The following is a 23,872-nucleotide window of genomic DNA, read 5'->3' as shown; positions in this document are numbered from 1 at the left end:
CCCTCTAACCACAGTGAGTGATTTAATGCTATACATCAGAGGTTTTCAACCTTTTTGAGTCCATGGCTTCCTGTACCACCTACATTTTTTTCTGCGGCACCCCCGTGGGGCTCAAGAGCCCAGTTACATCACCCCTTGCCTGCAGAGCTGGCAACCTCTCACCTTGTTTTGAGCACCCTCCCTTGTGGAGTGTTCCGTTAGCCTCCTCTCCTTAGGAGTTGTCTGGACAGCTGTTGCAGCTGTCCCTGGTCTCTGAGCTGCCCCCCACCCCACCCCGTCCCAAAGAGAGGTGCCTCCCAGAGACACCATTCACCTGGGGAGCTTGTAGCCAGGGCCGCTGCAATAAACAACTGTGCAAACCTTGGGGAGGCAGAGATGCAATAGGGCATCAGAGGAGGGAAGGAAAGAAAGAGGGACAGAGGCCAATGTTGCCAGCGGCACCCCTGACCATCATTCGAGGCCATCATTCAGGGTGCCATGGCACACTGGTTGAAAACCGCTGATATACATGTTTACTCAAAAATAAGCCCCACTGAGTTCAGTGGAACTTACTCTGGGGTAAGTGTTTATAGCTTTGAAGCCTTTATTACACAACTTGCCCATCATTTCTGTGGGCCAGTATGTAAAGCTGCAAAACAATTTCTATTTGAAGCATAATTCAGTTCAGTAATTTTTTGGATAGAACTCTACGTATGTGCAGCAAGTTAAGTACTTATGCAATGAAGTGAAAACAAGAAGCAAACAATCTTGGAGAAGGATAATTCTTCAATAAAACACTTAGTATACTACTTTGTTTCAAAACTGGCAGATGGTCTGACTTGGGAGAAATTATTGCTTTCCATGCATGAGTAAATGCATGGGCAAGGCTGAATAATGAAATAACAGGTATCTGATTCCCAAAAGTAGCTTAGTTCGAGTATAGATTGACGTGCATTGCTGCTGTCTTAACATTTTTTAAAACGATAGTTTGCTTTTGTTGCATTTTAAATTTTTGTGCTCAAGGTGGAGTGAAATAATGTGCTAAAATTTGTTGAAAATATGGGGCTAAATTACAGCTATTGATTAAGATGAACTATATCAAGGTGTGGCCGAAGCTCAGTAATGCACCTGCTTTGCTTGCAAAAGGTCCCAGTTCAGTCTTTAGCATCTCCATCTTCAATAAAACTTAAGTTCAGGTAGTAGGGAAAAGACCTGCTTCCCAAGACTGGAGAGCACTGCCAATTGGAGGAGATTTTATTGATCTAGATGGGTTAACTATTTTTCTTGTTCAGTATCTGAAACTAATTATTTTTTAATTATTTGAGGCAGAAAGGGAACTTCCACAAAACTGTTTCTGAAGGAATTCTCTAAAACATACATGCATCAAATATTGCATATAACTTCAGGGTAGACTATTGAATCCTCTTTTCTTAAGCAGAAGAATTACACTTTTACCTGCATAACAAAACTGCAAAAGCAACGTGCTTCAATGTCCTCCTATTCCTTTCAAACTATTCCCTTAAAATAAAATAAAATCTTGTAACACACTCTTTTAATGTATTTCTGTTCTTCTTGTAGAATGGTTGAAGTCTTCTATTTTCTCTGGAGGCTTGCAAACTAGTCAAATACATTACAGTTACAACGAGGAGAAGGATGAAGACCACTGCAGCTCCCCTGGCAATACCACCCCCAACAAATCAAAGCTGTATTCCCATCGACTGACCTTGAGTGACCACTCACAGCCATTTCTGCAAGCGATCGCAGACAACAACATCCAGGACCACACGGTGAAGGTAACAGTGCACTATGTGAAGGACACAGGCTGGTGCTTCCTACCCTTCCCAGTGGCCATAGCCCTCTAAGGCAGTGTTTCCCAACCTTGTGCCTCCAGCTGTTTTCGGACTACAATACCCATCATTCCTGACCACTGGTCTTGCTAGCTAGGGATGATGGGAGTTGTAGTCCCAAAACATCTGGAGGCACAAGGTTGGGAAACACTGCTCTAAGGAGACAAAGTTGGATGGATTATCTCACTCTAGCCATTGAAATGGTTGGTGGGATTCTTGGCAGCCGGGAACCTTGAGTCTCTTAGTTCAATGGTCCTCAACCCTGGGCCTCCAGATGTTTTGAGACTACAATTCCCATCATCCCTGACCACTGGTCCTGCTAGCTAGGGATCATGGAAGTTGTAGGCCAAAAACATCTGGAGGCCCAAGGTTGAGGACCACTGTCTTAGTTTATAGGAATATCAGGGATTATTATGCAATTGACCTCTGTGCATTGGGCCAGGATCTGCACTTTTATCAACCGGCAGTGGACTTTGTATTTGGGAACATTTGACTCTCAGTATTTTTTATTAACCAGAGATGGGGAGCCTGAAGCCCTCCAGTTGCTACTTAGCTGCCATTATCACTGACAGTTGGCTTTGCTGGCTGAAGCTTATGGGAGTCCAACAATCTCAGGGGAGGGCAAGATTTCCCACCCCTGCTAATGCAGATTTTTGTTACACCCCCCCCCCTCTCCATTGTGAGCTGAGTAGTTCCTGGCCTCCTTGTCAATAAATCATAGCAGGGCAAAGTCTTACCTTGCTAATAGGAATAGGATCACCTGAATAATTCAAATAGTGTATGTGTAGCAAATCATATAAAAGGCCTCTGGTTGGGTTTTTCTTCCTATTTCTCCTCAGGGCATTTTTCAGTTCTCTTTTTGGCTGGCGGCTGCTTTTAGTTTTGCTGATTGTTGCCTTGATCCCATACTACTCATTGAGGGTGTTGGAGCTACTACAGCAGCTCTAATTCATCTCTCCTCCCTCCCACCCCCAAACCCTTTCTCTTCTGAGCATGCCAGGAAAATAGCATCTGCCATCTAAAAAAACACCACCACCACCAAACCAACCACCCCTGCAAAATTCTGCCTAATAACATAAATAAAACCATGTGTGAAATATGAAGTACAGTACGCTGTTCATCTAGCTGCCACTTTTTCCTTATGTTTGTGTATTATATTATCTTTTTATCCTAATTGGTTACCAGTGTGGCTTGCTTTGGGTGAGGAAAAATGGATTGTGGATTTCCCACAGATGGAGAAGCACATCTAAGAATGCTTCTTAAATAACGCCTCGAAAAAATGTTGTCTCTTGGGATTATACCATAGAAGGCAAAGGAAACTAGCATCCTGTGGCCTACGAGGGATGGGTTATAATTAGTAACTTTTGGAGACTTGTAGCTTTGTGGAGCCTTTATTTGAAATGACCTTATTTGAAAGTATAGCATACAGGAAAATGTAAGGAGAGGAGCTGAGATTTTTTGCTTCAGGGCCAGACTTGGCCATTCATGTTCTAATGACCTCCAGGTTTTACTTCTGTAATGCAATATAAGGGCACTGCCTCTTGAATCCAGAAACTGAAATGGTTTTGAAATTTGGCTTCCAGCGTTTTGACTCTTTGCCTGATTGCTCTTGGGTTCAGTCAACTCGCCAAAGTCCTAAATTGGAGTGGGGGGTGAAAGAGACTTTGGTTCTCCAGAGGTTGCTGAACCACAACTCCCACCAGCTCCAGCAAGCACAGCCATTCAGTGGTAGGGACTCTCGAAGTCATAGCTCAGCGACATTCGGAGGGGCCAAGGGTGCCCACACATGATGAAAGGTTCGGGGCAAAATATTTAAAGAATCTCCTCCTCCTATATGAAGCTGCCTGAGTGCTTCATTCTTCATTTAAGGCCTTACTTCAGGTAATGTCATGATCAGAAATGTGTCAGGTGGGTTACCCAGATCCTGAGAGCTACCACTGGAAAGACCTATCACTGTATTTTATCATCCTGCCAGAAGAATTTGGGGCTATTACTGCCTTTCGGGGGGCAGGGGGAGACCTGTGGCCCTCTGGATGGGCTCCATCTCTCAACAGACACATTCAGTGCTGCCAATACTCATGAATGATGAGACTTTTAGTCCAGCAAATTTGGAGGGCCAAAAGTTCTCCACATCTGCTTTTATAGTGATTTGATGCTGCTCCCATTTTCAGTTCCCCGCCCCTTTTCTTAAACTTGCATTGTTTGCAAGAGGGTTTTTTTTGGCCCCACTGTTTTACAATATTTTCTCTCTCTGCATATGTGTCTGCTTGTGAAGGATTAGATAAATGTAGTTATATAGATATAGATATAGATATAGATCCCACAGTAAATCTTCAGTATGCCGCAACTCTTTGCTCAGGTTTTTCTTGCGTAATGTACACACAGCATTATAGCACTATCAGGGACTCTTAGTAGCTCATAGGGACAGAGTTTGAAATGATTATCAGAACAAGCTTGCAAATATTTGTTAATTTATTATTATTATTATTATTATTATTATTATTATTATTATTATAAAAAGTAAAGTCCACTGCAATGTATGGATACTGCAGTGATATTTCAACTAAGTGTGTTTATTTTTGTGCAGGACTTTTTATGTCAAGTGGAGAGGTATTGCAAACAGTGCCACTTGACAACACCAATTACGTTCCCTCCAGAGCACCCAGTAGAGGAAGTAGGACGTCTGTTGCTATGTTGCCTTCTAAAGCATGAGGATTTAGGTATCTACATTTGACACACAATTGTTGTAAATTTCTTACTGTATTATTTTGAATTTTTTTTCTTCCGATGATGCAATGAGATCTTCTCTCTCATTCTCCCCTTAAAGGTCATATAGCGCTCTCGCTTGTTCATCCTGCTATGCTAGGAGTTGACCAAGTTAAACATCGTGTACTTCCAAAATCTGTAGCAGATGTGTGTCGTGTTGTCTACCAAGCAAAATGCTCGCTGATCAAGGTAAGCATCAGACCAGGGAATCACTGTTACCCTTTCTTGAGACATCAGGTGTTACTGTTGCCTTACTAACAGAGGGATCTGTTTGCATTGTTGTTTTAAGACTCACCAGGAACAAGGAAGATCTTACAAAGAGGTTTGTGCCCCTGTTATTGAGCGTTTGAGGTTCCTCTTCAATGAATTGCGTCCGGCAGTGTGTAATGACCTCTCCATTATGTCCAAGCTTAAAAGTCTAAGTTCTTTGCCCCGATGGAGAAGGGTAGTTCAGAAGATAATTAGAGAGCGAAGAAAAAAGAGAGGTAAATGTTTTGAAATACAATTTCTTGTTGAAGGGCAAGAGACTATTATGCATTTTGTCAGTTGGCTTGTGAGGTAGAATACAACATTCTCAAGCAAGACTTTTGCATCTCATTAAAAAAAGATTCCATAAATGTATATCTTGCTAGATTTCACCTAGGGCTCCATCTAATTGCAAAAGACATAGTGTAATTAGGAATTGGAGGGGCACAGTTCAGGGAGAGGGGAAAAGAAGGGGTGTCTACTTGCAGTTGCATGTCACTCTGAATTCTTTACATTTTTGTTAAGCAGTGTTTTCTATGGAAGCTCCCCTTTTTCTTGGTAAATTTTTAAAAAGTAGTTCTGCTCATGCTTTTGGAAGTGGACAAAGGTGACACAAATTTGATGTACAGTGGCACCTTGGTTCTTGAACAGCTTAGTTGTCAAACAAATCGGTGCTCCCGTTTGTGAACGTTTTTCGGAAGCCGAACCTCTGACGTGCCTTCTGCTTGAGTGCAGGAAGCTCCTGCAGCCAATTGGAAGCTGCGCCTTGGTTTTCGAAGGGTTTTGGGAGTCAAACGGACTCCCAGAATGGATTAAGTTTGAGAACCAAGGTACCACTGTATTGAAGTAACATTTTAACTGTATTTTGAAACTGTGTGTAACCCACCCTGGGGCCCAAGGGTGAAGGGGGGGGCACTATAAATATAGATAGATGATAGATAGATAGATAGATAGATAAAGTATGTTTGCTTTATGTCTTGCTGCTAGTCCCTAAAAAATCCGAGCCGTCTGATGTGGAAGAGTCCAAAATTGGGAATGAGGAAAGTGATTTGGAAGAGCCCTGTGTCATACCTCACAGCCCTGTGACAGCTGATAAAAGGCCCTTGTCAGCCAAATCGCCCAAGGTATGCAGAGTATCAGGTAGTAAATATGGGCCAGCTGCACCGTAGCTGACGGCCATTCAGAATATGTGAACGTGGCAGCTGAGTGCCAGGCAATAATAATAATAATAATAATAATAATAATAATAATAATAATAATAATAATAATAATAAATTTATTATTTATACCCCACCCATCTGGCCGGGTTCCCCCAGCCACTCTGGGCGGCTTCCAACAAAATATTAAGTATGTATATAAAATATATAAAAGTATGTTTATCAGAGTGGTAGTCATGTTAGTCTGTTGCTGCAAAAGCAGCTGCGCAAAGAGAGAAATGAATTACATTATTAACAGTGGTCGTTCACAAAAGAGTAGATAACACAATAGGTTTCATCTTTGTGGCATACGTGCTGTACTGATGCCCAGTGATTTCACAGGCACTCTCTGTAGAGGAAAGTTGTGCATTTGGATATCCTTGCTGAACCTTACTTTGTATATACAGTACATGATACGCAAGTGTGCAAGGATTTCCTCACAGTCACACAGAGAGTGTTTAAGTGAAATGGCTCCAAGTCTTGGATGAACTTCCTTTGTGTCATAAATGTAGATTTTAAATGTCAGCATTGGCCTTCCTTTGTAGCTAAAAGTACAGTGGAACCTCGGGTTGCGAAAGTGATCTGTGCGGGAGGCATGTTCGCAACCTACAGTGCCGCGCCTGCGGACGCTTGTGACACAATTCAGTGTTTCTGCGCATGTGCAAAGTGCAATTTAGCATTTCTGTGTATGCGTGAGCGCCCAAAACCTGGAAGTAACCCGTTCCAGTACTTCTGGGTTTGGTGAGTCCGTAACCTGAAAACGCGCAACCTGCAGCGATCGCAACCTGAGCTATGACTGTAATTCCTTCTGCCTGGTGAATTCTACCTTTTTAAGTTAAAAAGTGTTGCACATGAATAAATGCAGTGTACATAATAGGTAACATTTGTAAAACCCTTCTTGGTCGTAGAACTTAATGCTCTAATTTTTTCTATATTAACGTGCCACTGTGGGGCAAGCACTATTTTCAGACTGATTCCTTAGGTTATTAATTCGAGTGTAAATGTGCATTTTGTTTTTTCTAGGATAAATGGCAGCCGCTGATCAACACAGTTACAGGTGTTCACAAATACAAATGGCTGAAACAGAACGTCCAGGGCTTATATCCCCAGTCTGCTCTTCTCAATACTATAGTTGAATTTGCTTTAAAAGAAGAGCCCATTGATGTTGAAAAAATGAGGAAGTGCTTACTAAAGCAGGTAAGACATGGCTCGCTTCATGTGGCAGGGCCTTACTGCGTAAAGATCTTACACAGAGAAAATAGTTACCTCCTTTGTCTCTCGTTTTGCAGCTAGAAAGAGCCGAGGTTCGTTTAGAGGGCATTGATACAATCCTAAAGCTGGCAACCAAGAGTTTTCTGTTGCCTTCTGCACAATACGCTATGTTCTGTGGATGGCAAAGACTTATTCCGGAAGGAACCAACATAGGGTAATTTTCGTTCTCCCTTGCATCTCACACTTGCTTCTTCATACCTAATCTGGTTCTTCATTGTGCTGTGTTTAGGATGGTGAAACATAGGGGTTTCACAGGAGGACCTTGGGAACTTTGATGGTGAACAAAAGCTCCACTATGGCACAGGTGGAGCATGAGGTGATGATGTTCATGGTCCTGGTGTGGCATTTATGTGTCATAGGAACTTGTTTCTTATAGTAGTAGAGGTGGGAAACCTCCAGCCTGCCAGGCGCCCCCCCCCCATTTGGCCTGCATTGTATTTTGGCTCAAACTATAGCCACTTGCCCATCACTAATAATATAATGTCAGGTGCAGGACAGTTAAAGCTGCAGCACCAAATTCCAAAGTATGAGTCTGCATCCCCACTTCTTCCTTTGCAGTCGCAGGTTTAAATTTGAATCGCCAGATGTCATGACATATGACATTAGGTGATGGTCAGGTGGGGGCAGCTGCATGCAGAGTGGTCCAGATCTGGGTTCAGCCCCCTGACCAGATCCTACCCTTCTCATCGAGCTAATGCAAATGTGTACTGGGAAAGTCTTGCAAAGACACAGAAGGTGGGGTTCTGAGAGGGTTTGAACAGCAGGTGGGCAGCTTTTTCTGGCTTGCGTGTGGCCCCCAACACTGCTGTCGCACTTTGCAGCAGTATCCACTTGTGATGCAAAATAGGAGTTAAGGTAGGTTACAATTCTGAAAGCGCTGGAAATCATCACTTGCTTGTTATCCACATAGGGAACCCTTAACGGACTGCTTAAAGGATGTGGATCTGATTCCGCCCTTCAATCGTATGCTCCTGGAAGTTACTTTTGGGAAGTTGTACTCATGGGCTATTCAGAACATTCGGAACATCTTGCTTGATGCTAACAGCAGGTTCAAAGAACTAGGTGAGCATTACCAATACTGTTCTGTAATTTAAAATTAAAAAATAAAAACTCCACAATTTGTTTACTTTTCTTTTGTGTCTGTTAGTTGGGTGCAAGTTGTTGAATTTCCACCAAGTTACAAAAGTACTTTTTGCACATCTTGTAGCCACCAAATCGTGCCTGTGGATTTGATGCTCCTTTCTCCCCCTAAACCACCTATCCAAAGCTGGCTGTGGGGACATGGCGTATTCAGGGATGTTGTTGGGGTTGTTCTTAACGCTCTTCCATGTTGCTTCTGGGGAGTTTAGTTTCTTGGGAGAAAGATGGAAGGAAGTGAGGCCTCTCTCCTGAGGTGCACATTCTGGGTAGTACTTTTGGCTTTGGCTCATAATCTTGTTCCTCCTTTGAAGATTTGGCTATCAAGCAAATCTTGTTAGTGACAATACATCCAGTGAAATGTGGTTTTGTATTTGCAAGCCTTACTTAGATGAAGTGCTGTCAAGTGCATCTGTTCTTTCCTTGGAGAGCCTGCTGGGAATGTCTGAAAACAGAGGCAACTTAACTAGTAAACCAGTTCCAGAAGCAAACTAACAGTCATCTCAAGGTTATTTACTTGAACCGATAAGCAGCCATTGCTTTGCGTGTGTATGTTAAAATATGTCCTATTTCTCTGCTAGGAATCCAACCTGTTCCCCTGCAAACCATTACCAATGAGAACCCTGCGGGACCAAGCATTGGGACTATTCCACAAGCGCGTTTCTTATTGGTCATGCTTAATATGCTAACCCTACAGCATGGCGCAAACACCATGAACCTTCTTCTCAATTCTGGCATGTTGGCACTGACGCAAACCACGTTGCGACTGATAGGTACATTTGCTACTTGGGAAAGACCCATATTACCTGTCATTTCACTGTTGGGAACAAAATGTTTGGTCTGCTTTAGAACCCTTAGAATATTTCCTACTGGAGGTGGTCTTGTAGGAAGCTTAAAGCTTACTGGGAAATGATATACAATGAATTGAAAAGAATGTTCAAAATACCTTTTGTAAAAAACCCCAGAAGCTTTTCTTTTGGGAATAGGGACAGAACTACATAAATTGTATAGAAACTTACTCATGTTCGCTACTACAGTAGCAAGAATGCTACTTGCCCAAAAGTGGAAAGAAGCAGAAGTCCCAGTAAAGAAAGAATGGATACAAAAACTTATGGAATATGCAGAAATGGCGAAACTTAATGGAATAAGAAATCAAGATAACAAACTTTTTATAAACGAATGGAAATGGTTTATTGAATATTTACAGATAAATTGCAAACAGATAAAAGCGTTAGCAGGATTATTGTAATAACCTGCAGTTTCATAAGAGTATATATTTGAAATAGATAATTAAATGAGCAAATTAAATGAATTTGGATATGCAGAAGATATTAAAACTCTGAGATGTTAAATTGATTGTAAAACTAATGAAATGTATAAACTTGAAAAGTATAAATAAAAACTTTTTAAAAATAATTTTAAAAATAGAATATTTCCTACCATAGAACTATGCCTTTTTGGCTTTGCACATTGAACAAAGATATTACATTATTGTGGAGACTGCTTTGGAAAGCTGGAATAAGTTACTACTTTTGATATTAGTTATCTGTTAACAGCTGCAATATCTCAAGATACCTCTCATTAAATTAGGGCCTAGTTCAGACAACATCGAGGAAGATATGCTTGCTTCGTCCCGTGGCGTTTCTGCTACAGTCCTAGAAGAGTCCAGGAAGGAGACTACTCCAGTTCAGCTTCCTGTGTCAGGGCCAGAGTTGGCATCCATGATGAAGATTGGCACCAGAGTGATGAGGGGGGTGGACTGGAAGTGGGGAGATCAGGTACTGCTTGCCTATGTCTGCCATATATTTTATTTGCTGGATATCAGTTCACTCTATGATCTTAATTATTGGCCATCTGTTTTTTAAACTTTCCTGTATTACTGCTGCTCTTCCCTTCAGGATGGCCCTCCTCCAGGCTTGGGGCGTGTGATTGGAGAGTTGGGTGAAGACGGCTGGATTCGAGTTCAGTGGGACACTGGCAGCACCAATTCTTACAGGATGGGGAAAGAGGGAAAATATGATCTCAAGCTGGCTGAGCCACCACCTGCTTCTCAGCCTACAACAGAAGACTCGGACACAGAGGATGATTCTGGTAAGGTGTTTTTGTGCTGAACAAGTGGTAATGTAGCTACCATGCAGTAAGTAAGTGGTTTGAACAAATAGGTCTTGTTCTACTCTCACCTCGTTTTTCAAGAAAGAGATCCAACTAATTTAGAGAACACTTGGTAGTTTTGTAGTTATAGGTATTCCTAGAATATGCATTCTCCTCTTCCAGTCATAAGACGTCAGGGATGTAGAGAGGTTAAAAACCTAGCTATTCTGGGCATTGACATTATAAGAGTGGCTGGGGCAACCTAGCCAGATGGGTAGGGTTTAAATAATAACCTTACTATTATTATTAACCACCTTTTAACTTGCTGAACTTACTAACATTGCTCCAGCTGCTGGGAACAGAATGTGGAGTTTAGTTAATTTTTGGTTAATTTCCCTTCCAGTGCTGGTACTTGAGTGGCATGTTGGTATACGGTAGCACCACATCTTGCATGCAGTTAACCTGTGCAATGTCAACCTAGCTCAGTTGAAATCTCGCAGATTAATTGCACACAAGGCGGAGAGCTCAAAAAGCTTCTTTTGCACCGGGTGTTCCTGGTGCTCAAAGAGCTTTTAAGCTCTTAGGCTTGCTTACCAAGCTCTGGAAGGCTCTTGTGAGAACTTGTGGAAACGTGGACAGCCCTGCAACATCTTGCAAGAGAACATTCCAGAACCCAGTAAACTCTTAAAAGCTCTTAAAAGTTCTCCACCTTGCTTGGAAGGTAAGGATGGCTGCATGGGGGCAGTTCGGGTGTATGCATTTCTATGTATGCATGTTATCCCCGGTATGTAAACCCCCACTCAAGACTCGATCATATTGTAATATTGGTCCAGTTATTATTTTTCTTCATCATGCCATTCTGAACCTGTGGAAGATTAATTTGTTTGGAAAAACAACATTAAATTGGATATTTCTGATTTCCCTTTCTTTGACGGGTTTGTCCAAGGTTAAGGAAATTCTGGCATTTTTAAAAAAATACTTGTAGGTTTAAAGTGAAAGTCAATATCCAGGGGTGTCTATCCACCAGTGGAACAGGCACAGTTAGTGGAATGGATTCTCTCCCTCCTCTTCGGCCTACTGTGTGTCTTCCAAATATGCACACAGGAGGGTTGGGGGGGACCCTCTAGAACACATTTGGGAGCATTGGGGTAGGGCTGTACTGGGGAGGAGGGAGAGAAAAGGGAATCCCTGAGCCGAAATCGCCTTACACAGTGCTTGCTGTCACCCAGTGTTCGGAGACCTGAATTAATTCGATTGTGAAAATAAGGAGGTTGCAACGGAGCACATCCATTTCATTGTCTTCTGTCATTTATTTTGACTCTTGTTTCAGAAGGAGAACAAGTTGAAAGAAATCTCCACCCCACTTCCATGATGCTGACAAGCACAGTGAATCTGCTGCAGACTCTCTGCCTCTCGGCTGGAGTCCACGCTGAAGTCATGCAGAACGAAGCAACAAGAACTTTGTGTGGGCTGCTGCGCATGCTAGTCGAGAGCGGGACCGTGGACAAAACAGGTAGATTCATGCACCAGATCAAAGTCTTGTTTTGTGTGCCGAGTCCTTCATCCTCATATCAGTGGAACCTATTGTGGCTCCTCAACTTAGAATGATTTGCCTCATTCCATGTCTGCAGCAGTGCATTTTTAAAAAGCATATTTAAAAGAGCTTTTCCATTTGTTAACAGAGCAAACAGGCCTTTGTTGCAGAGCGATTTCCGGTGCTTCGCTTTCATCCGTGTTTTGTTGTTTTCCTTAGGTTTTCATAGTTATCCTGTTGCGGTCAACTAAAACAGGCAAAAGTACATGATATTGTGCATGCTTTCTGAAGCTGATAAATAAAACCAGCTATTCTGCAACACGAAAGCCATTTATTGAAAAAGCCGGTTTGCTTTAGATGCTTTGTGGCAAATAATTCAGGTCTAAATGCACAAATGTAGTAACCTTGGGCAACTAAGAGCACTTAAGAGTGTTTCTTTTTTAAAAAATAAATTCCAGCTTCTTTACCAAATACATTGGTTAATAAAGAACAGCACAGGAGCTGGTGTTCACTGGGATTCATCCGAAGTATAGCCCTCATGCCTCAGATGTGCAGCACTCTTAGTACGTCGCAATGGATAACGCTCCTAATGAAAATCGTCGAGGGACATGAATCGTTTACTGCTGCATCTCTGCAACGACAGGTAATGCCTTTCATTGCTGGAAGTATCTAGTGGGCTACAGCTGAGTCATAATAGGGTTTGAAAGCCGCACTTCGTATCTGTGGCTCGATTCGAGATCAGGCACCTTTCTCTTGAAAGCGATGAAGCAGGAAGAAGATGTAGAACGGTTTCATTGCTGCATTTTGCCTAGATGTGAAAGAGGAAGTGGAAATGTGGCTTGTTGGGTCCCTAGCAGGGGGATTTTTTTCCACACACTGGGTTGACATTAGGCAGTTATTTGCAGCTTATATACATAACATTACAGGTTACATGTTGTTTAGTTGTTTAGTCGTGTCCGACTCTTCATGACCCCATGGACCAGAGCACGCCAGGCACTCCTGTCTTCCACTGTCTCCCGCAGCTTACATACCTAAAGTCTTTATTAAAACTCATTTTTAATTGTAACACATGAGAAAATGGCTCCATATTTTTTTTTAGAAAGAGGAGCTTATTTTGTGCAAGGAGGCATAAGAGCGTCTTCCTACTTGCAGAACTAAGTGTTCTTTTCTAGTAGCTCGAGAGACTTCTTTAAAATATACCGGTATATGTTTTCTCCTTTCATCTTTTAGATTCTTGCAGTGCACTTACTACAAGCAGTCCTTCCTTCCTGGGATAAAAGCGAAAGGTCAAGGGATATGAAATTCCTAGTGGAAAAATTGTTTGGTTTCCTTGGCTGCCTGCTTACCACTTGCTCTTCAGATATCCCACTGCTCAGAGGTAGGAGAATATTATGTCTTCAGTGTTGTATTCTTATATTTTTAACCATATTGATGTCTTTCTATGAGTTTTTCTCTTTTTCCAATTTTTTTGGCAGAATCTACTCTGAGGAGGAGGAAGGCAAGGCCTCAGGCCTCTCTCACGGCCACTCACAGCAGTACTTTGGCAGAGGAGATAGTGGCACTGCTGAGGACATTGCATTCACTGAGCCAGTGGAATGGACTCATAAACAAGTACATCAACTCTCAGCTAACCTCCATCACCCACATCTTTGCAGGAAAACAGTCAGAAGGGGTAGTTCCCGCATCTTAAAATCAACTCATTTTTGTTTTAAATCTAGTAATCGTTAAATGGATTCTGTCAAACTATTTAAAAGCTATGATATATTTTTTGTGAAGTGATTGCCTTCTTTAATGTGAAATAATATCAAATATTACTGCATGTTGTTTTTCTTGAACTGCGAATATTTGCCAAAAGGGAAGCCCCCGCTACATTGTGCCTTTTCTCCTCCCCCCCCCCCCTAGGCTGTTTTGGAAGACTTCTTTCCTGACTCTGAGAATCCAGAAGTGGGAGGCTTGATGGCTGTCCTGGCAGTCATTGGCGGAATAGATAGTCGCTTGCGGTTAGGTGGCCAAGTCATCCATGATGAATTTGGAGAAGGCACAGTGACACGAATCACCCCGAAAGGAAAAATCACAGTGCAGTTTTATGACATGAGAACCTGTAGAGTCTGTCCCCTCAGTCAGCTAAAACCAGTAAGTGTATTTAAGTGACGCCTTGCTTAAGGTGTAAGCTGAGTGCAATGCATTTTACGTGGACTGTTTGTTTGTTCATTTTGGGAAATATTCTCCTGGCTGGCAAGCAGCAATTTGCGCATCCCGCCAAAAAGCTGATATTTTTCTTTCAAGTGCCATTCATCACTGCTCGGATAAGGTAATGTACCAAAACTTTTCTGTTTTCTTTACCTCATTGTTGTTTCACTCTGGGAAAGGAAATTTTGTCAGCCCCTTCTGCATTGGTCTTGGGGCATGTCTGCCTTTTACAAGCATCCGGAGGGAATTCTTTCAGGTTGGAAGCAAAGTAATGAACACAACTTACAAGGAATTTATACTAAAATGTATATTTAAAATGTCTGTTTTTCTATAGCTCCCAGTCATTCCTTTTAATGTGAATAATTTGCCATTCACTGAACCAATGCTCTCTGTCTGGGCTCAGCTGGTGAACTTGGCTGGAAGTAAAGTTGAAAAACACAGAATAAAGACTCCAAATCAGGGTGTTTCGGGTATGTTATTCTTGATTTGTAAATACTGTGCTCTCTCTAAAAGGATGCTGCTCTTAAAAAGATTATGGCAAAGTATGTTGATTTAAAGAATGTTTCTTAATTGGTGGTGTTTTATGTTTAATTTTTATCCCTATTGTACCTTTATTGTATACCACTTGGAGACTTGAAAACATCTGTTTTCAGTCAGTAGAGTCAAAGGTTTGTATGCTGAATGATAAGAATGAATGGAAGAAGTGAACGGCATTAATGAGGAATATATAAAACTAACACTGTGACTGAAACGGTAGTGCTTCTTGGCTATGATAAAAATACAGTTCAGTATTTATTTATTTTCCTGTTTCTTCATATCTTCAAGCTTTATTTTAACTGTGTATTAAAATATAAAAAGTTTCTATTAATAAGCATTCTAGCAGGAATGGGAAGAAAGAAACAAGCACTGTGATTTTTAAATGAACAGTGTAATTTGTGAGTTTTAGGGCTGTTCCCTCCAACCCAGGGGTACAACATGATCCGGGGAACACTTGACTTGGCCCCAAGTAAAATTGGGAGGGGTAGGGAGTGGAGTCACACCAAAGTCATGTTTTGGTCTACCACCTTGATTCAAAATGGTGCTCAGCATCCAAGGCTGTGGCCCCCACCTTAAGAACTCTTGTGCCAAGTTCGGTAATGATATATTGAGAGCTGGCAGAAACTATGCCCCCAAATGGGCAAAGTCATGCCAAAGTGATGTTTCAGTCCACCATCTTTGATTCAAATTCCTGTCCGGTGTCCAAACACCAATGAAGCCTGCGACCCCCACTTTGAGAACCCTTGTGCAGAGTTTGGCACAGACAGACAAACCACTTTCCAAAATAAGTATTTGTAGATCAATTCTTCCTATTTATTTTGCTAAGCAATGCCTATCATATGTTTTGGACAGGCCAAATAGACTTGGATCTGCTCAGATGCCAGCAGTTAAAACTATACATACTAAAAGCAGGCCGAGCTCTGCTTTCTCACCAGGATAAATTAAGACAAATCCTATCTCAGCCTGCAGTGCAAGATGGTGGCTCACTTCCCACAGGTAATAATATTCTGCTTGATTACAAGGTTGGTAAGGGTTTTCTTTCTTTTTTTCTACTGTTGAAGTAGGCAGACGAATAGAGGAAAGGACCAGTTCTTATCTGTGTTTTTGGTTTTGTGCATGATTGTCTTCACTTACCGTGAGTTCCTTTCTGGCAGGACATACATGGTGTTTTGTTTTTAAATGTTGAAAGTCAAAAAGGTGAAAGTAGAAGCATTTTCTGTCTGTAACAAGCAATTTCTTCCCAACAGTAATGTTCTCTGTGCATTTTCATATTGTTTAATAATTGCATCTGAAAGCAGAAACACTGAAAGGATACAGCAACAAAGAGAGCTATGTAGGGGCCATTTTACTTCTAGGGAATTGATATTATTGTGTTTGATATGGAGAGTATTCAGCAATGAGTTACCCTGTTCCACTGAAACTAGGAAATTAAGGTTTCTTCAAGAAATCTGATACTTACCCAGTGTTAATGATTATTGTCTCATTGCCTGTTATTTTCCCTAGATTATTATTATTTTTAAATAATTGAATAAAATCTCAGATGGTATAAACTAATCAGTGGTTAGTTGAAATTTTCCTCAAGCTTTCGCTGTGAGCGATTTCAGTCACTGTTAAGAGTTGAAGCTCTTTTTCCATTTCAGTTTTAACATTTTTATGTACCAACATAATAGAGATAAAGAGAGTTCTGGAAGTAGACATTTAAATACAAAACATCTTCTCAGAATTCAAAACTTCATTTTTTTTCATGTTTTTGTTTTTTTTAAAGAGGTGTTTGTATCTGAAATGAGACACCATTGAAAAGTAATGTTATTGGTAGACTATTTCAGTTTCTGGTAGTTTCTGAAACTTAAATCCACTTTCCTTGGCTTAAGATGATGGCGTAGTGGCATCGCCTGATGTTGGAGACATGTCTCCTGAGGGACCTCAGCCACCCATGATCCTCTTGCAACAACTGCTGACGGCAGCAACACAGCCATCACCTGTGAAGGCCATTTTTGATAAGCAGGAACTTGAGGTAAGATCTTGGCTTTCTCCCATGAAGGAGAAATAGTATCTGTTTTATTTAGATAGGGAATAATAGAATAAAAACTTTCTCCCAAGGCAATTCATAGTTTAAAGCAGTGGCTTGTAATATAATAGGCTTTCCCTTCCTGATCATGTTTATCTCAGAGACTGCCTACAGCCTCTAATCACAGCATCCAATGCTGGTCACAGCCTCAGGCTACAACAGGCACCCCCAAACTGCGGCCCTCCAGATGTTTTGGCCTACAACTCCCATGATCCCTAGCTAACAGGACCAGTGGCCAGGGAGGATGGGAATTGTAGTCCAAAACATCTGGGGGGCCGAAGTTTGGGGGTGCCTGGGCTACAAGGTTCCTGGGTCAAGCCCTAGATCTCTTGGTGCTTTGTTAGTTTGAATGTGCCACAAGACCTGGAGTAAATAATAAATCCTATAAATGTTGTATAGTGGTACCTCGGAAGTCAAACGGAATCTGTTCCGGAAGTCTGTTCGACTTTCAAAACATTCAGAAACCAAGGTGCAGCTTCCAATTCGGAATCTGTGTTGGACGTTCGGGTTCCAAAGAACGTTCGCAAACCGGAACACTCACTTTTGGGTTTGCAGCGTTTGGGAGCCAAAACGTTTGACTTGCAAGGCGTTCGGGATCCGAAGTACGACTGTATTTTGTAAATGTATTACAGCTGCAAAAAGATTTATGTCTATCTTCTTATAGGCTGCTGCACTGGCTGTGTGTCAGTACCTGGCAGTCGAGTCTGCACATCCCTCAACTCCAGTCTTTGAAGACTGCAGTTCCAGTGAAGCCACAACGCCTGTTACAGTCCAGCACATCAGACCTGCAAAAGTGAAAAAGCGCAAAGTTTCCCCTATTCCACCGCTCCCTATTGTGGTGCAGCTTATGGAAATGGGATTCCCCAGGAAGAATATTGAGTTTGCACTGAAATCGCTTTCGGGGACCTCTGGAAGTGCTTCTGGGTTACCAGGTACTTTGCTTTTGTTTGTTTGAGGTCCAAGGAAGAACATGTTGCATTAAGACAGGCATCCCCAGACTTCGGCCCTCCAGATGTTTTGGACTACAATTCCCATCATCCCTGACCACTGGTACTGTTAGCTAGGGATCATGGGAGTTGTAGGCCAAAACATCTGGAGGGCCGCAGTTTGAGGATGCCTGCATTAAGATTTTGAGAGGCTGGGAAGTGCTTTGATGTTTGGTGAATGAGAGATTGTGGAAACAGGGTAATATGATGGAAAAGAGAATGTGAGAAAGGGAAGAGGCAGCAAAAAGGACTAAATTGAAGGTAGCCAGAAGGAAGGGAAGAAAAATAGGTGACCCCAAGGTTGCATACCTTAGAAACTAACTAAGGGTTAACTCACAGTGAAAAGGGATAGGAGGATATCACAGAAAATGCACAGAGCTACACCTTCCCCACACTTTTTGTCGTTGGGTGATTGACTAGAAATGGTCTTAAGAGATGAAATTGGAGAGAGGTTGTGAAAAGTTGCCTGAAAAACAAGGATTGAATATTAAATCTGGGGGAATGATTTGCTGCAGCCGGAGTGACTGTAGGGACGGCGAAGCACAGAAGGGGAAAAATTACTTTTTCTTGAACTTCAGGTCTAGTGAATACCCTGTTTCTCATATTTTAAGACATACCCATAAAATAAGCCATAGCAGGATTTTTAAGCATTCAAGGAATATAAGCCATACCCCGAAAATAAGACATAGTGATAGGCGCAGCAGCAATGCTGGCCACGGCAGGAGGAGGAGGAAAAAAATAAGACATCCCTTGAAAATAAGCCATAGTGTGTTTTTTTGAGGAAAAAATAAATATAAGACATGTCTTATAATATGAGAAACACGGTAACTGTTGATGCCTGTATTTATTTTATGTCTTGCTGTAGGAGTAGAAGCCTTGGTGGGCTGGCTTTTGGACCATCCGGATGTTCAAATTACTGACCTCTCAGATGGCGACACCGTATCTGACGAGTATTCAGATGAGGAAGTGGTGGAGGATGTAGAAGAAGCAGAAGCTGCGTATCCTGTGGTAAGCATTAGGAATGGGATCTTAGGATTCTGAAACAACATGTAGAGAGGCCAGTGTTTCTGATACGTTAGTCACAACTTTGGGCCAGGAAACCAAAATGAATATTCTTTGCAATCATTTGGGGAGTCTACACAGCAGAGCACTTAGCATTTATAATGTGTATTACTGTTATGGATTTTCAAATTTTATTTTATTGCAGTCTACTGGTGCCGTTGTAACAGAAAGCCAGACTTACAAGAAACGAGCTGATTTCTTAAGTAATGATGATTATGCTGTGTATGTGCGAGAGAACATTCAGGTAAGCTTGACTATGAAGCCTGCATTTGAACTGTAATGTTCCCTATTTGAAAAGGATGATATGGATGGGGCTGAAATGCTGACGTGGATGCACGTGGGAGGAGAAGATAAACACAGAAGCTGCAAATTGCTTTGATAACGGCAAAAAGCTGCTTTATTTAATCTCCCAGCTGTTGCAATCTGTTGTTGCTTTGCTCTATTCATAGAAGGCATTGATGTTCTTTGTTTCATGGTAACAGTAACGTCAAGGGGCTACTTCCTCCTTCCACAGTGTGTTTTCAGGGATGTAACTGACTTGTACAGCGTCTGTTTTACATGCAAAAGGTTCCAAAATTACTGGCATCTCCTGGCAGAGCTGGGAAAGACTCATGCCTGAAATCCTGAGAGCCACTACCAATCAGTATAAAAAGTACTAAGCTGGATGGACCAGTGGCCTCTGACTCTGAATAAGGCAGCTTCCTCTGTTCCTAACATTTTCATTGGATTAGAAAGCCATTAGCGTGCGGTCATCACAGCACTGTGTGAGGTGCTCTCGCTAGGGACCAAGTATAGGTCTGAATTGATCCCGTTTGGCTCTCCACCTTTGGAATTTGGATGAAGTCTTCATCCCAAACTTAGCTCTGGAGTCCTCCTTTTTGCCCTCCAGCATGTGGTGTGGTTACATACACTTAAGCCATATTGGGATGATTCACACAATGCTCCAAAGGTGTTTGCTTGTGCAGCGATGGCATGTCTGGCTTGCAGACATTGAATGCATCATTGTACGTGTGAACTATAACCCAATACATGATCATCACCTATTTCTTCTCTAGTTTTTATTTTATTTTATTGAGGGCAGTGATTGTGTGGGTGATTGCATTCTACTTGTGCAGGCCTGGTTCAAAATAATAGAAGCAAACCATGCCCCCAGTTTGGTTGTATAACCTGGGAATCATGTGTTTACCCCCCTGTGCACTAGCAGGGAGGAGTACAGCAGGCAAAAATACAGGCTGCCTTCAGATGTCTTTAGAAGGTTTTGTGGTAGTGGGTGCCACTACCGAGAAGGCCCTCTGCCTGGTTCCCTATAACTTCACTTCTTGCATGTTTATGGCAAGCCATTAACTGGGCCAATGTTGGCAAATTCTCCTAAATCACAGGGTCTGTCTTGTTCATGGTGGATAGTTACTTTGACATTGCATTTCTGTTGAAACTTCAGGTGGTAAATATTGATCCATTTTTCCCTCCTCCTAGGTGGGAATGATGGTTAGATGCTGCAGGACATATGAGGAGGTTTGTGAGGGTGACGTGGGCAAAGTTATCAAATTGGACCGTGATGGACTGCATGATCTCAATGTGCAATGCGATTGGCAACAGAAAGGTGGCACTTACTGGGTCAGATATATCCACGTTGAACTTATAGGCAAGTCAGTTACTTCATTCATTATTCTAATGCTATCTTTTACATGCTCAAAATCCAAAGACTTTAATTTCATTGCTTTTTGCATTTTTAAAATAGGATTCCCACCACAGAGCTCTCCATCACACATAAAGATTGGCGACAAAGTGCGAGTAAAAACTTCTGTGACTACACCCAAGTACAAGTGGGGATCTGTTACCCACAGGAGCGTGGGAGTTGTGAAAGGTAATCTGTATTCTCTAAAAGAAAATGTTTGTTGGATGGGTTGCACAGAATTACGGAATTTGTTGTTTGTAGAATTTTAGCATTGCCTGCAATGTTAATACAGTATTGAACTGTTGGAATGCTTTGCCTTTTTATAGCAAATTCTGACGAGACACGCCGGAATTACAGTTGTACCTTGGTTGTTGAACGGAATCCGTTCTGGAAGTCCGTTCAACTTCCGAAAACGTTCGAAAACCAGGCCGTGGCTTCCGATTGGCTGCAGGAGCTTCCTGCACTCAATTGGAAGCCGTGTTGGACGTTCGGCTTCCAAAGAACGTTTGCAAACTGGAACACTCATTTGACAACCAAGGTACGACTGTATTGGCTTGGATCTAAGTATGTTGTTGTGCGAGTGGGAGGCACTTCTGCCCATGTAAATGTCAACAGTATTGCCAGTTATGCTTTCCCATTGGAGCTCCTCATGGCATCCCTTGCACTGTCCCAAAGACCTGGTTCACATGTCACTCTAAGCCAAACTATGGGTTAGTGTGAATGCATGCGTTACCAGGAAAGAGGTCCTAGAAACTGCGCTTCTCCCTTATCATTTTTCTGCCTCGCTATTGTGAGCCATTACTTAATTTAGTGTCTGTACTGAATTAGGGCTCATGGTTGAGCTCTCTGAAGACTAACCATAACCAAGAGCAAACCTCCCCAGGAGCCTGTCTGCTCATGCTAAGTCATAGTATGGCTTAGTGTCACATATGGACTAGGCCACTGTGTCTCTGAATCCTCGGGTTCTTTTTGGGGGGAGGGGGGGGGAATAGGGACCAGCAGCAGGAAGCGGGGAGGTTGGAAAGCCCTGTTTTGTGAGCAATGCTTCAGTCACAGAATTTAGGGTCAAAGTTTTTTGGTAAACAGTCTTGACATAAGACATAAGCGCTTGGCGGGTTGGGGGGATGTAATGGCATGGAGCTTGATATTCCCATAATTCCATTTCATCTGAAGGAGCTGTTAAAAAAGAGCATTGCAGCATTAAAAATTACTTGGTCATTCTGAAAGTCATGTTGTATTTATTGTCCTCCACCTGACAGGTCAGATCGCACCAGGAAACGGAAGGCAGTTTGTTGTGTTTTTGACATGAGCTTTCAAATAGTGGCAGAGTGTCACATATGCCTGCATCACATTTTGGATTTGATTTATTTTCAGGATAAAGCAATAGCTATTCCGCTTGTTCTCGAGTTAGAAGTGCTGGTTAGTGTTCATGCATTAAATATTTGACGCAAGTTACGAAAAGGCGATCTAAAAATCTGGATTAAATACTGTTTTTCGGGTTCAAAAAAAGCTCATTGTTTTAGAGCAAGGAATTGAGTATACCACTAAATATTTTATACCAGAAGTTTCATAAGTAGGAAATATCAGTACAACAGTCACTGAAGTATGTGTATATCTCACAAGTACTTTTTATATTTTCCATTTCTTCTCTTGTCACAGCTTTTAGTGCCAATGGTAAAGATGTCATTGTTGACTTTCCTCAGCAGTCTCATTGGACTGGATTATTGTCAGAAATGGAACTGGTTCCCAGTATTCATCCAGGGGTTACGTGAGTGTGTTTTTTTAAATAATAAAAAATCCTTTAACCATTTTATTGTGGCTTTTCCCTTAAGTTGCATCTTTTTTGTTATAGTGTTTCTATAACATAAAACATGGCCTGCTCCCCCCCCCAAAGATGCAACAGGTAAAAACCCTGAAAGAGTAGGCATTTTTGTAGTAGATGATATAGAATGAGAATTTGTTTGGATTAAATTCTGTGAATGGAATAGAAAAGCTAATGTGATAATTGAATTTTTGTTTCAATTAGGTGTGATGGCTGTCAGATGTTTCCCATCAATGGACCCAGATTTAAATGCAGAAACTGTGATGACTTTGATTTCTGTGAAACCTGTTTCAAAACCAGGAAACATAACACACGACACACTTTCGGAAGAATAAACGAGCCAGGTATTATATGTTATAGCTTAATGAAGTCTGAGACGTTTCTGCATAACTCCTTGTTGTGGGTAAAGTTTTTGGAAACCCCGTTTTCTAAAACTGCTTCTGATTAACTTTCATTGGACCTCCTCTTTCTAATAAACTCAGCAGAATTCTTTATTGTGAACAAAGCTTGTAAAAAGAGCTTTGTGCTGTAACTCTACAAATACCATTCAGTATAACGCTCCAGCCTTTAGGATAGCATGCTGCTGAATTGAATATAGTTGTCTTCAAATCTACAATACTAACTGTTTACAATAGGTCAATCTCCAGTATTTTGTGGCCGCTCCGGAAAGCAACTGAAGAGGCGTCACAGTAGCCAGAGAGGGATGCTATTGGATGATTGGTCAAGAATCGTTAAAAATTTGAATGTGTCATCTTCCGTGAATCAGGCCTCACGTTTGATTGATGGTGGGGACCAGTGCTGGCAATCTTCTGGCTCCCAAGGAAAGGTGAGTTTTAAAGAAGTCGTTCGTGAGCTTCCCTCACATTTTAGTGTAATGTTCTCTTTGCTGTCATCATCATTTGATAAAAGTAGAACTGTACCTGCACTTATTATTATTATTATTATTATTATTAAAAGCAATACTGTTTTTATAATCTTAAACTATGGTACTTGCAAGTATTGTATTCTAAGAAGTAGTAGTCATGTTCACATGTAACTATAGTCCATCGTGCCTCCAGAGAATTTTAGATAATTGCAGTCATTTCCCCCCAGCACTGGATCCGTTTGGAGATCTTCCCTGACGTCCTTGTGCACAGACTGAAAATGATTGTGGATCCTGCAGACAGTAGCTACATGCCCTCGTTGGTTGTGGTTTCAGGTATGGGACTGTCAGTGTTGACTACAGGGAATTGGTTTCATTATTGAGCAACTTACTTTGTTTACTCGCAGTATGGTAATATAGGCAGTGTCTGTTTTAGGTGCATCCAATATGTGCATTCCAAACCCGGAAGTGACCCGAAAATATCACAGAAAGGGGTGGAGCAGGGCTTGGTCAGAACAGGGTGTGTTTGCAGGCTTTTACAATGGTTTCAAATATACACAATTTCACTTAACATGCGGTGCCTTGGAACGTAACCCCTGCAT

General features: G+C 41.7%; 1 protein-coding gene across 5 annotated transcripts in view; it reads left to right on the top strand.

Moving 5' to 3' along the window:
* The window catches only part of HERC2 (HECT and RLD domain containing E3 ubiquitin protein ligase 2), a 94,776-nt gene that overhangs the window by 30,808 nt on the left and 40,096 nt on the right, over nucleotides 1–23,872 (top strand). For 4 of the 5 annotated variants that reach the window (XM_035116815.3, XM_035116812.3, XM_035116816.3 and 1 more), the window contains exons 27-54: nucleotides 1,558–1,772; nucleotides 4,414–4,546; nucleotides 4,654–4,781; nucleotides 4,882–5,077; nucleotides 5,826–5,962; nucleotides 7,058–7,231; nucleotides 7,324–7,460; nucleotides 8,217–8,368; nucleotides 9,025–9,216; nucleotides 10,034–10,221; nucleotides 10,342–10,534; nucleotides 11,865–12,047; nucleotides 12,527–12,711; nucleotides 13,299–13,446; nucleotides 13,544–13,740; nucleotides 13,971–14,201; nucleotides 14,593–14,728; nucleotides 15,648–15,791; nucleotides 16,667–16,809; nucleotides 17,528–17,795; nucleotides 18,715–18,857; nucleotides 19,057–19,155; nucleotides 20,385–20,553; nucleotides 20,650–20,775; nucleotides 22,246–22,354; nucleotides 22,613–22,752; nucleotides 23,044–23,234; nucleotides 23,501–23,606. In XM_035116815.3, the coding sequence (XP_034972706.1) occupies nucleotides 1,558–1,772; nucleotides 4,414–4,546; nucleotides 4,654–4,781; nucleotides 4,882–5,077; nucleotides 5,826–5,962; nucleotides 7,058–7,231; nucleotides 7,324–7,460; nucleotides 8,217–8,368; nucleotides 9,025–9,216; nucleotides 10,034–10,221; nucleotides 10,342–10,534; nucleotides 11,865–12,047; nucleotides 12,527–12,711; nucleotides 13,299–13,446; nucleotides 13,544–13,740; nucleotides 13,971–14,201; nucleotides 14,593–14,728; nucleotides 15,648–15,791; nucleotides 16,667–16,809; nucleotides 17,528–17,795; nucleotides 18,715–18,857; nucleotides 19,057–19,155; nucleotides 20,385–20,553; nucleotides 20,650–20,775; nucleotides 22,246–22,354; nucleotides 22,613–22,752; nucleotides 23,044–23,234; nucleotides 23,501–23,606 (4,563 nt within the window). The remainder of the gene's footprint in view (nucleotides 1–1,557; nucleotides 1,773–4,413; nucleotides 4,547–4,653; nucleotides 4,782–4,881; nucleotides 5,078–5,825; nucleotides 5,963–7,057; nucleotides 7,232–7,323; nucleotides 7,461–8,216; nucleotides 8,369–9,024; nucleotides 9,217–10,033; nucleotides 10,222–10,341; nucleotides 10,535–11,864; nucleotides 12,048–12,526; nucleotides 12,712–13,298; nucleotides 13,447–13,543; nucleotides 13,741–13,970; nucleotides 14,202–14,592; nucleotides 14,729–15,647; nucleotides 15,792–16,666; nucleotides 16,810–17,527; nucleotides 17,796–18,714; nucleotides 18,858–19,056; nucleotides 19,156–20,384; nucleotides 20,554–20,649; nucleotides 20,776–22,245; nucleotides 22,355–22,612; nucleotides 22,753–23,043; nucleotides 23,235–23,500; nucleotides 23,607–23,872) is intronic. The other variant, XM_035116814.3, reaches the window with a different exon arrangement.

The sequence above is a fragment of the Zootoca vivipara genome, chromosome 4 (genome assembly GCF_965207765.1).
Source record: "Zootoca vivipara chromosome 4, rZooViv2.hap1.1, whole genome shotgun sequence".
NCBI lineage: Eukaryota > Metazoa > Chordata > Lepidosauria > Squamata > Lacertidae > Zootoca > Zootoca vivipara.
The sequence above is the reverse complement of the archived record's forward strand: the minus strand, read 5'-3'. Positions and strand labels throughout refer to the sequence as shown.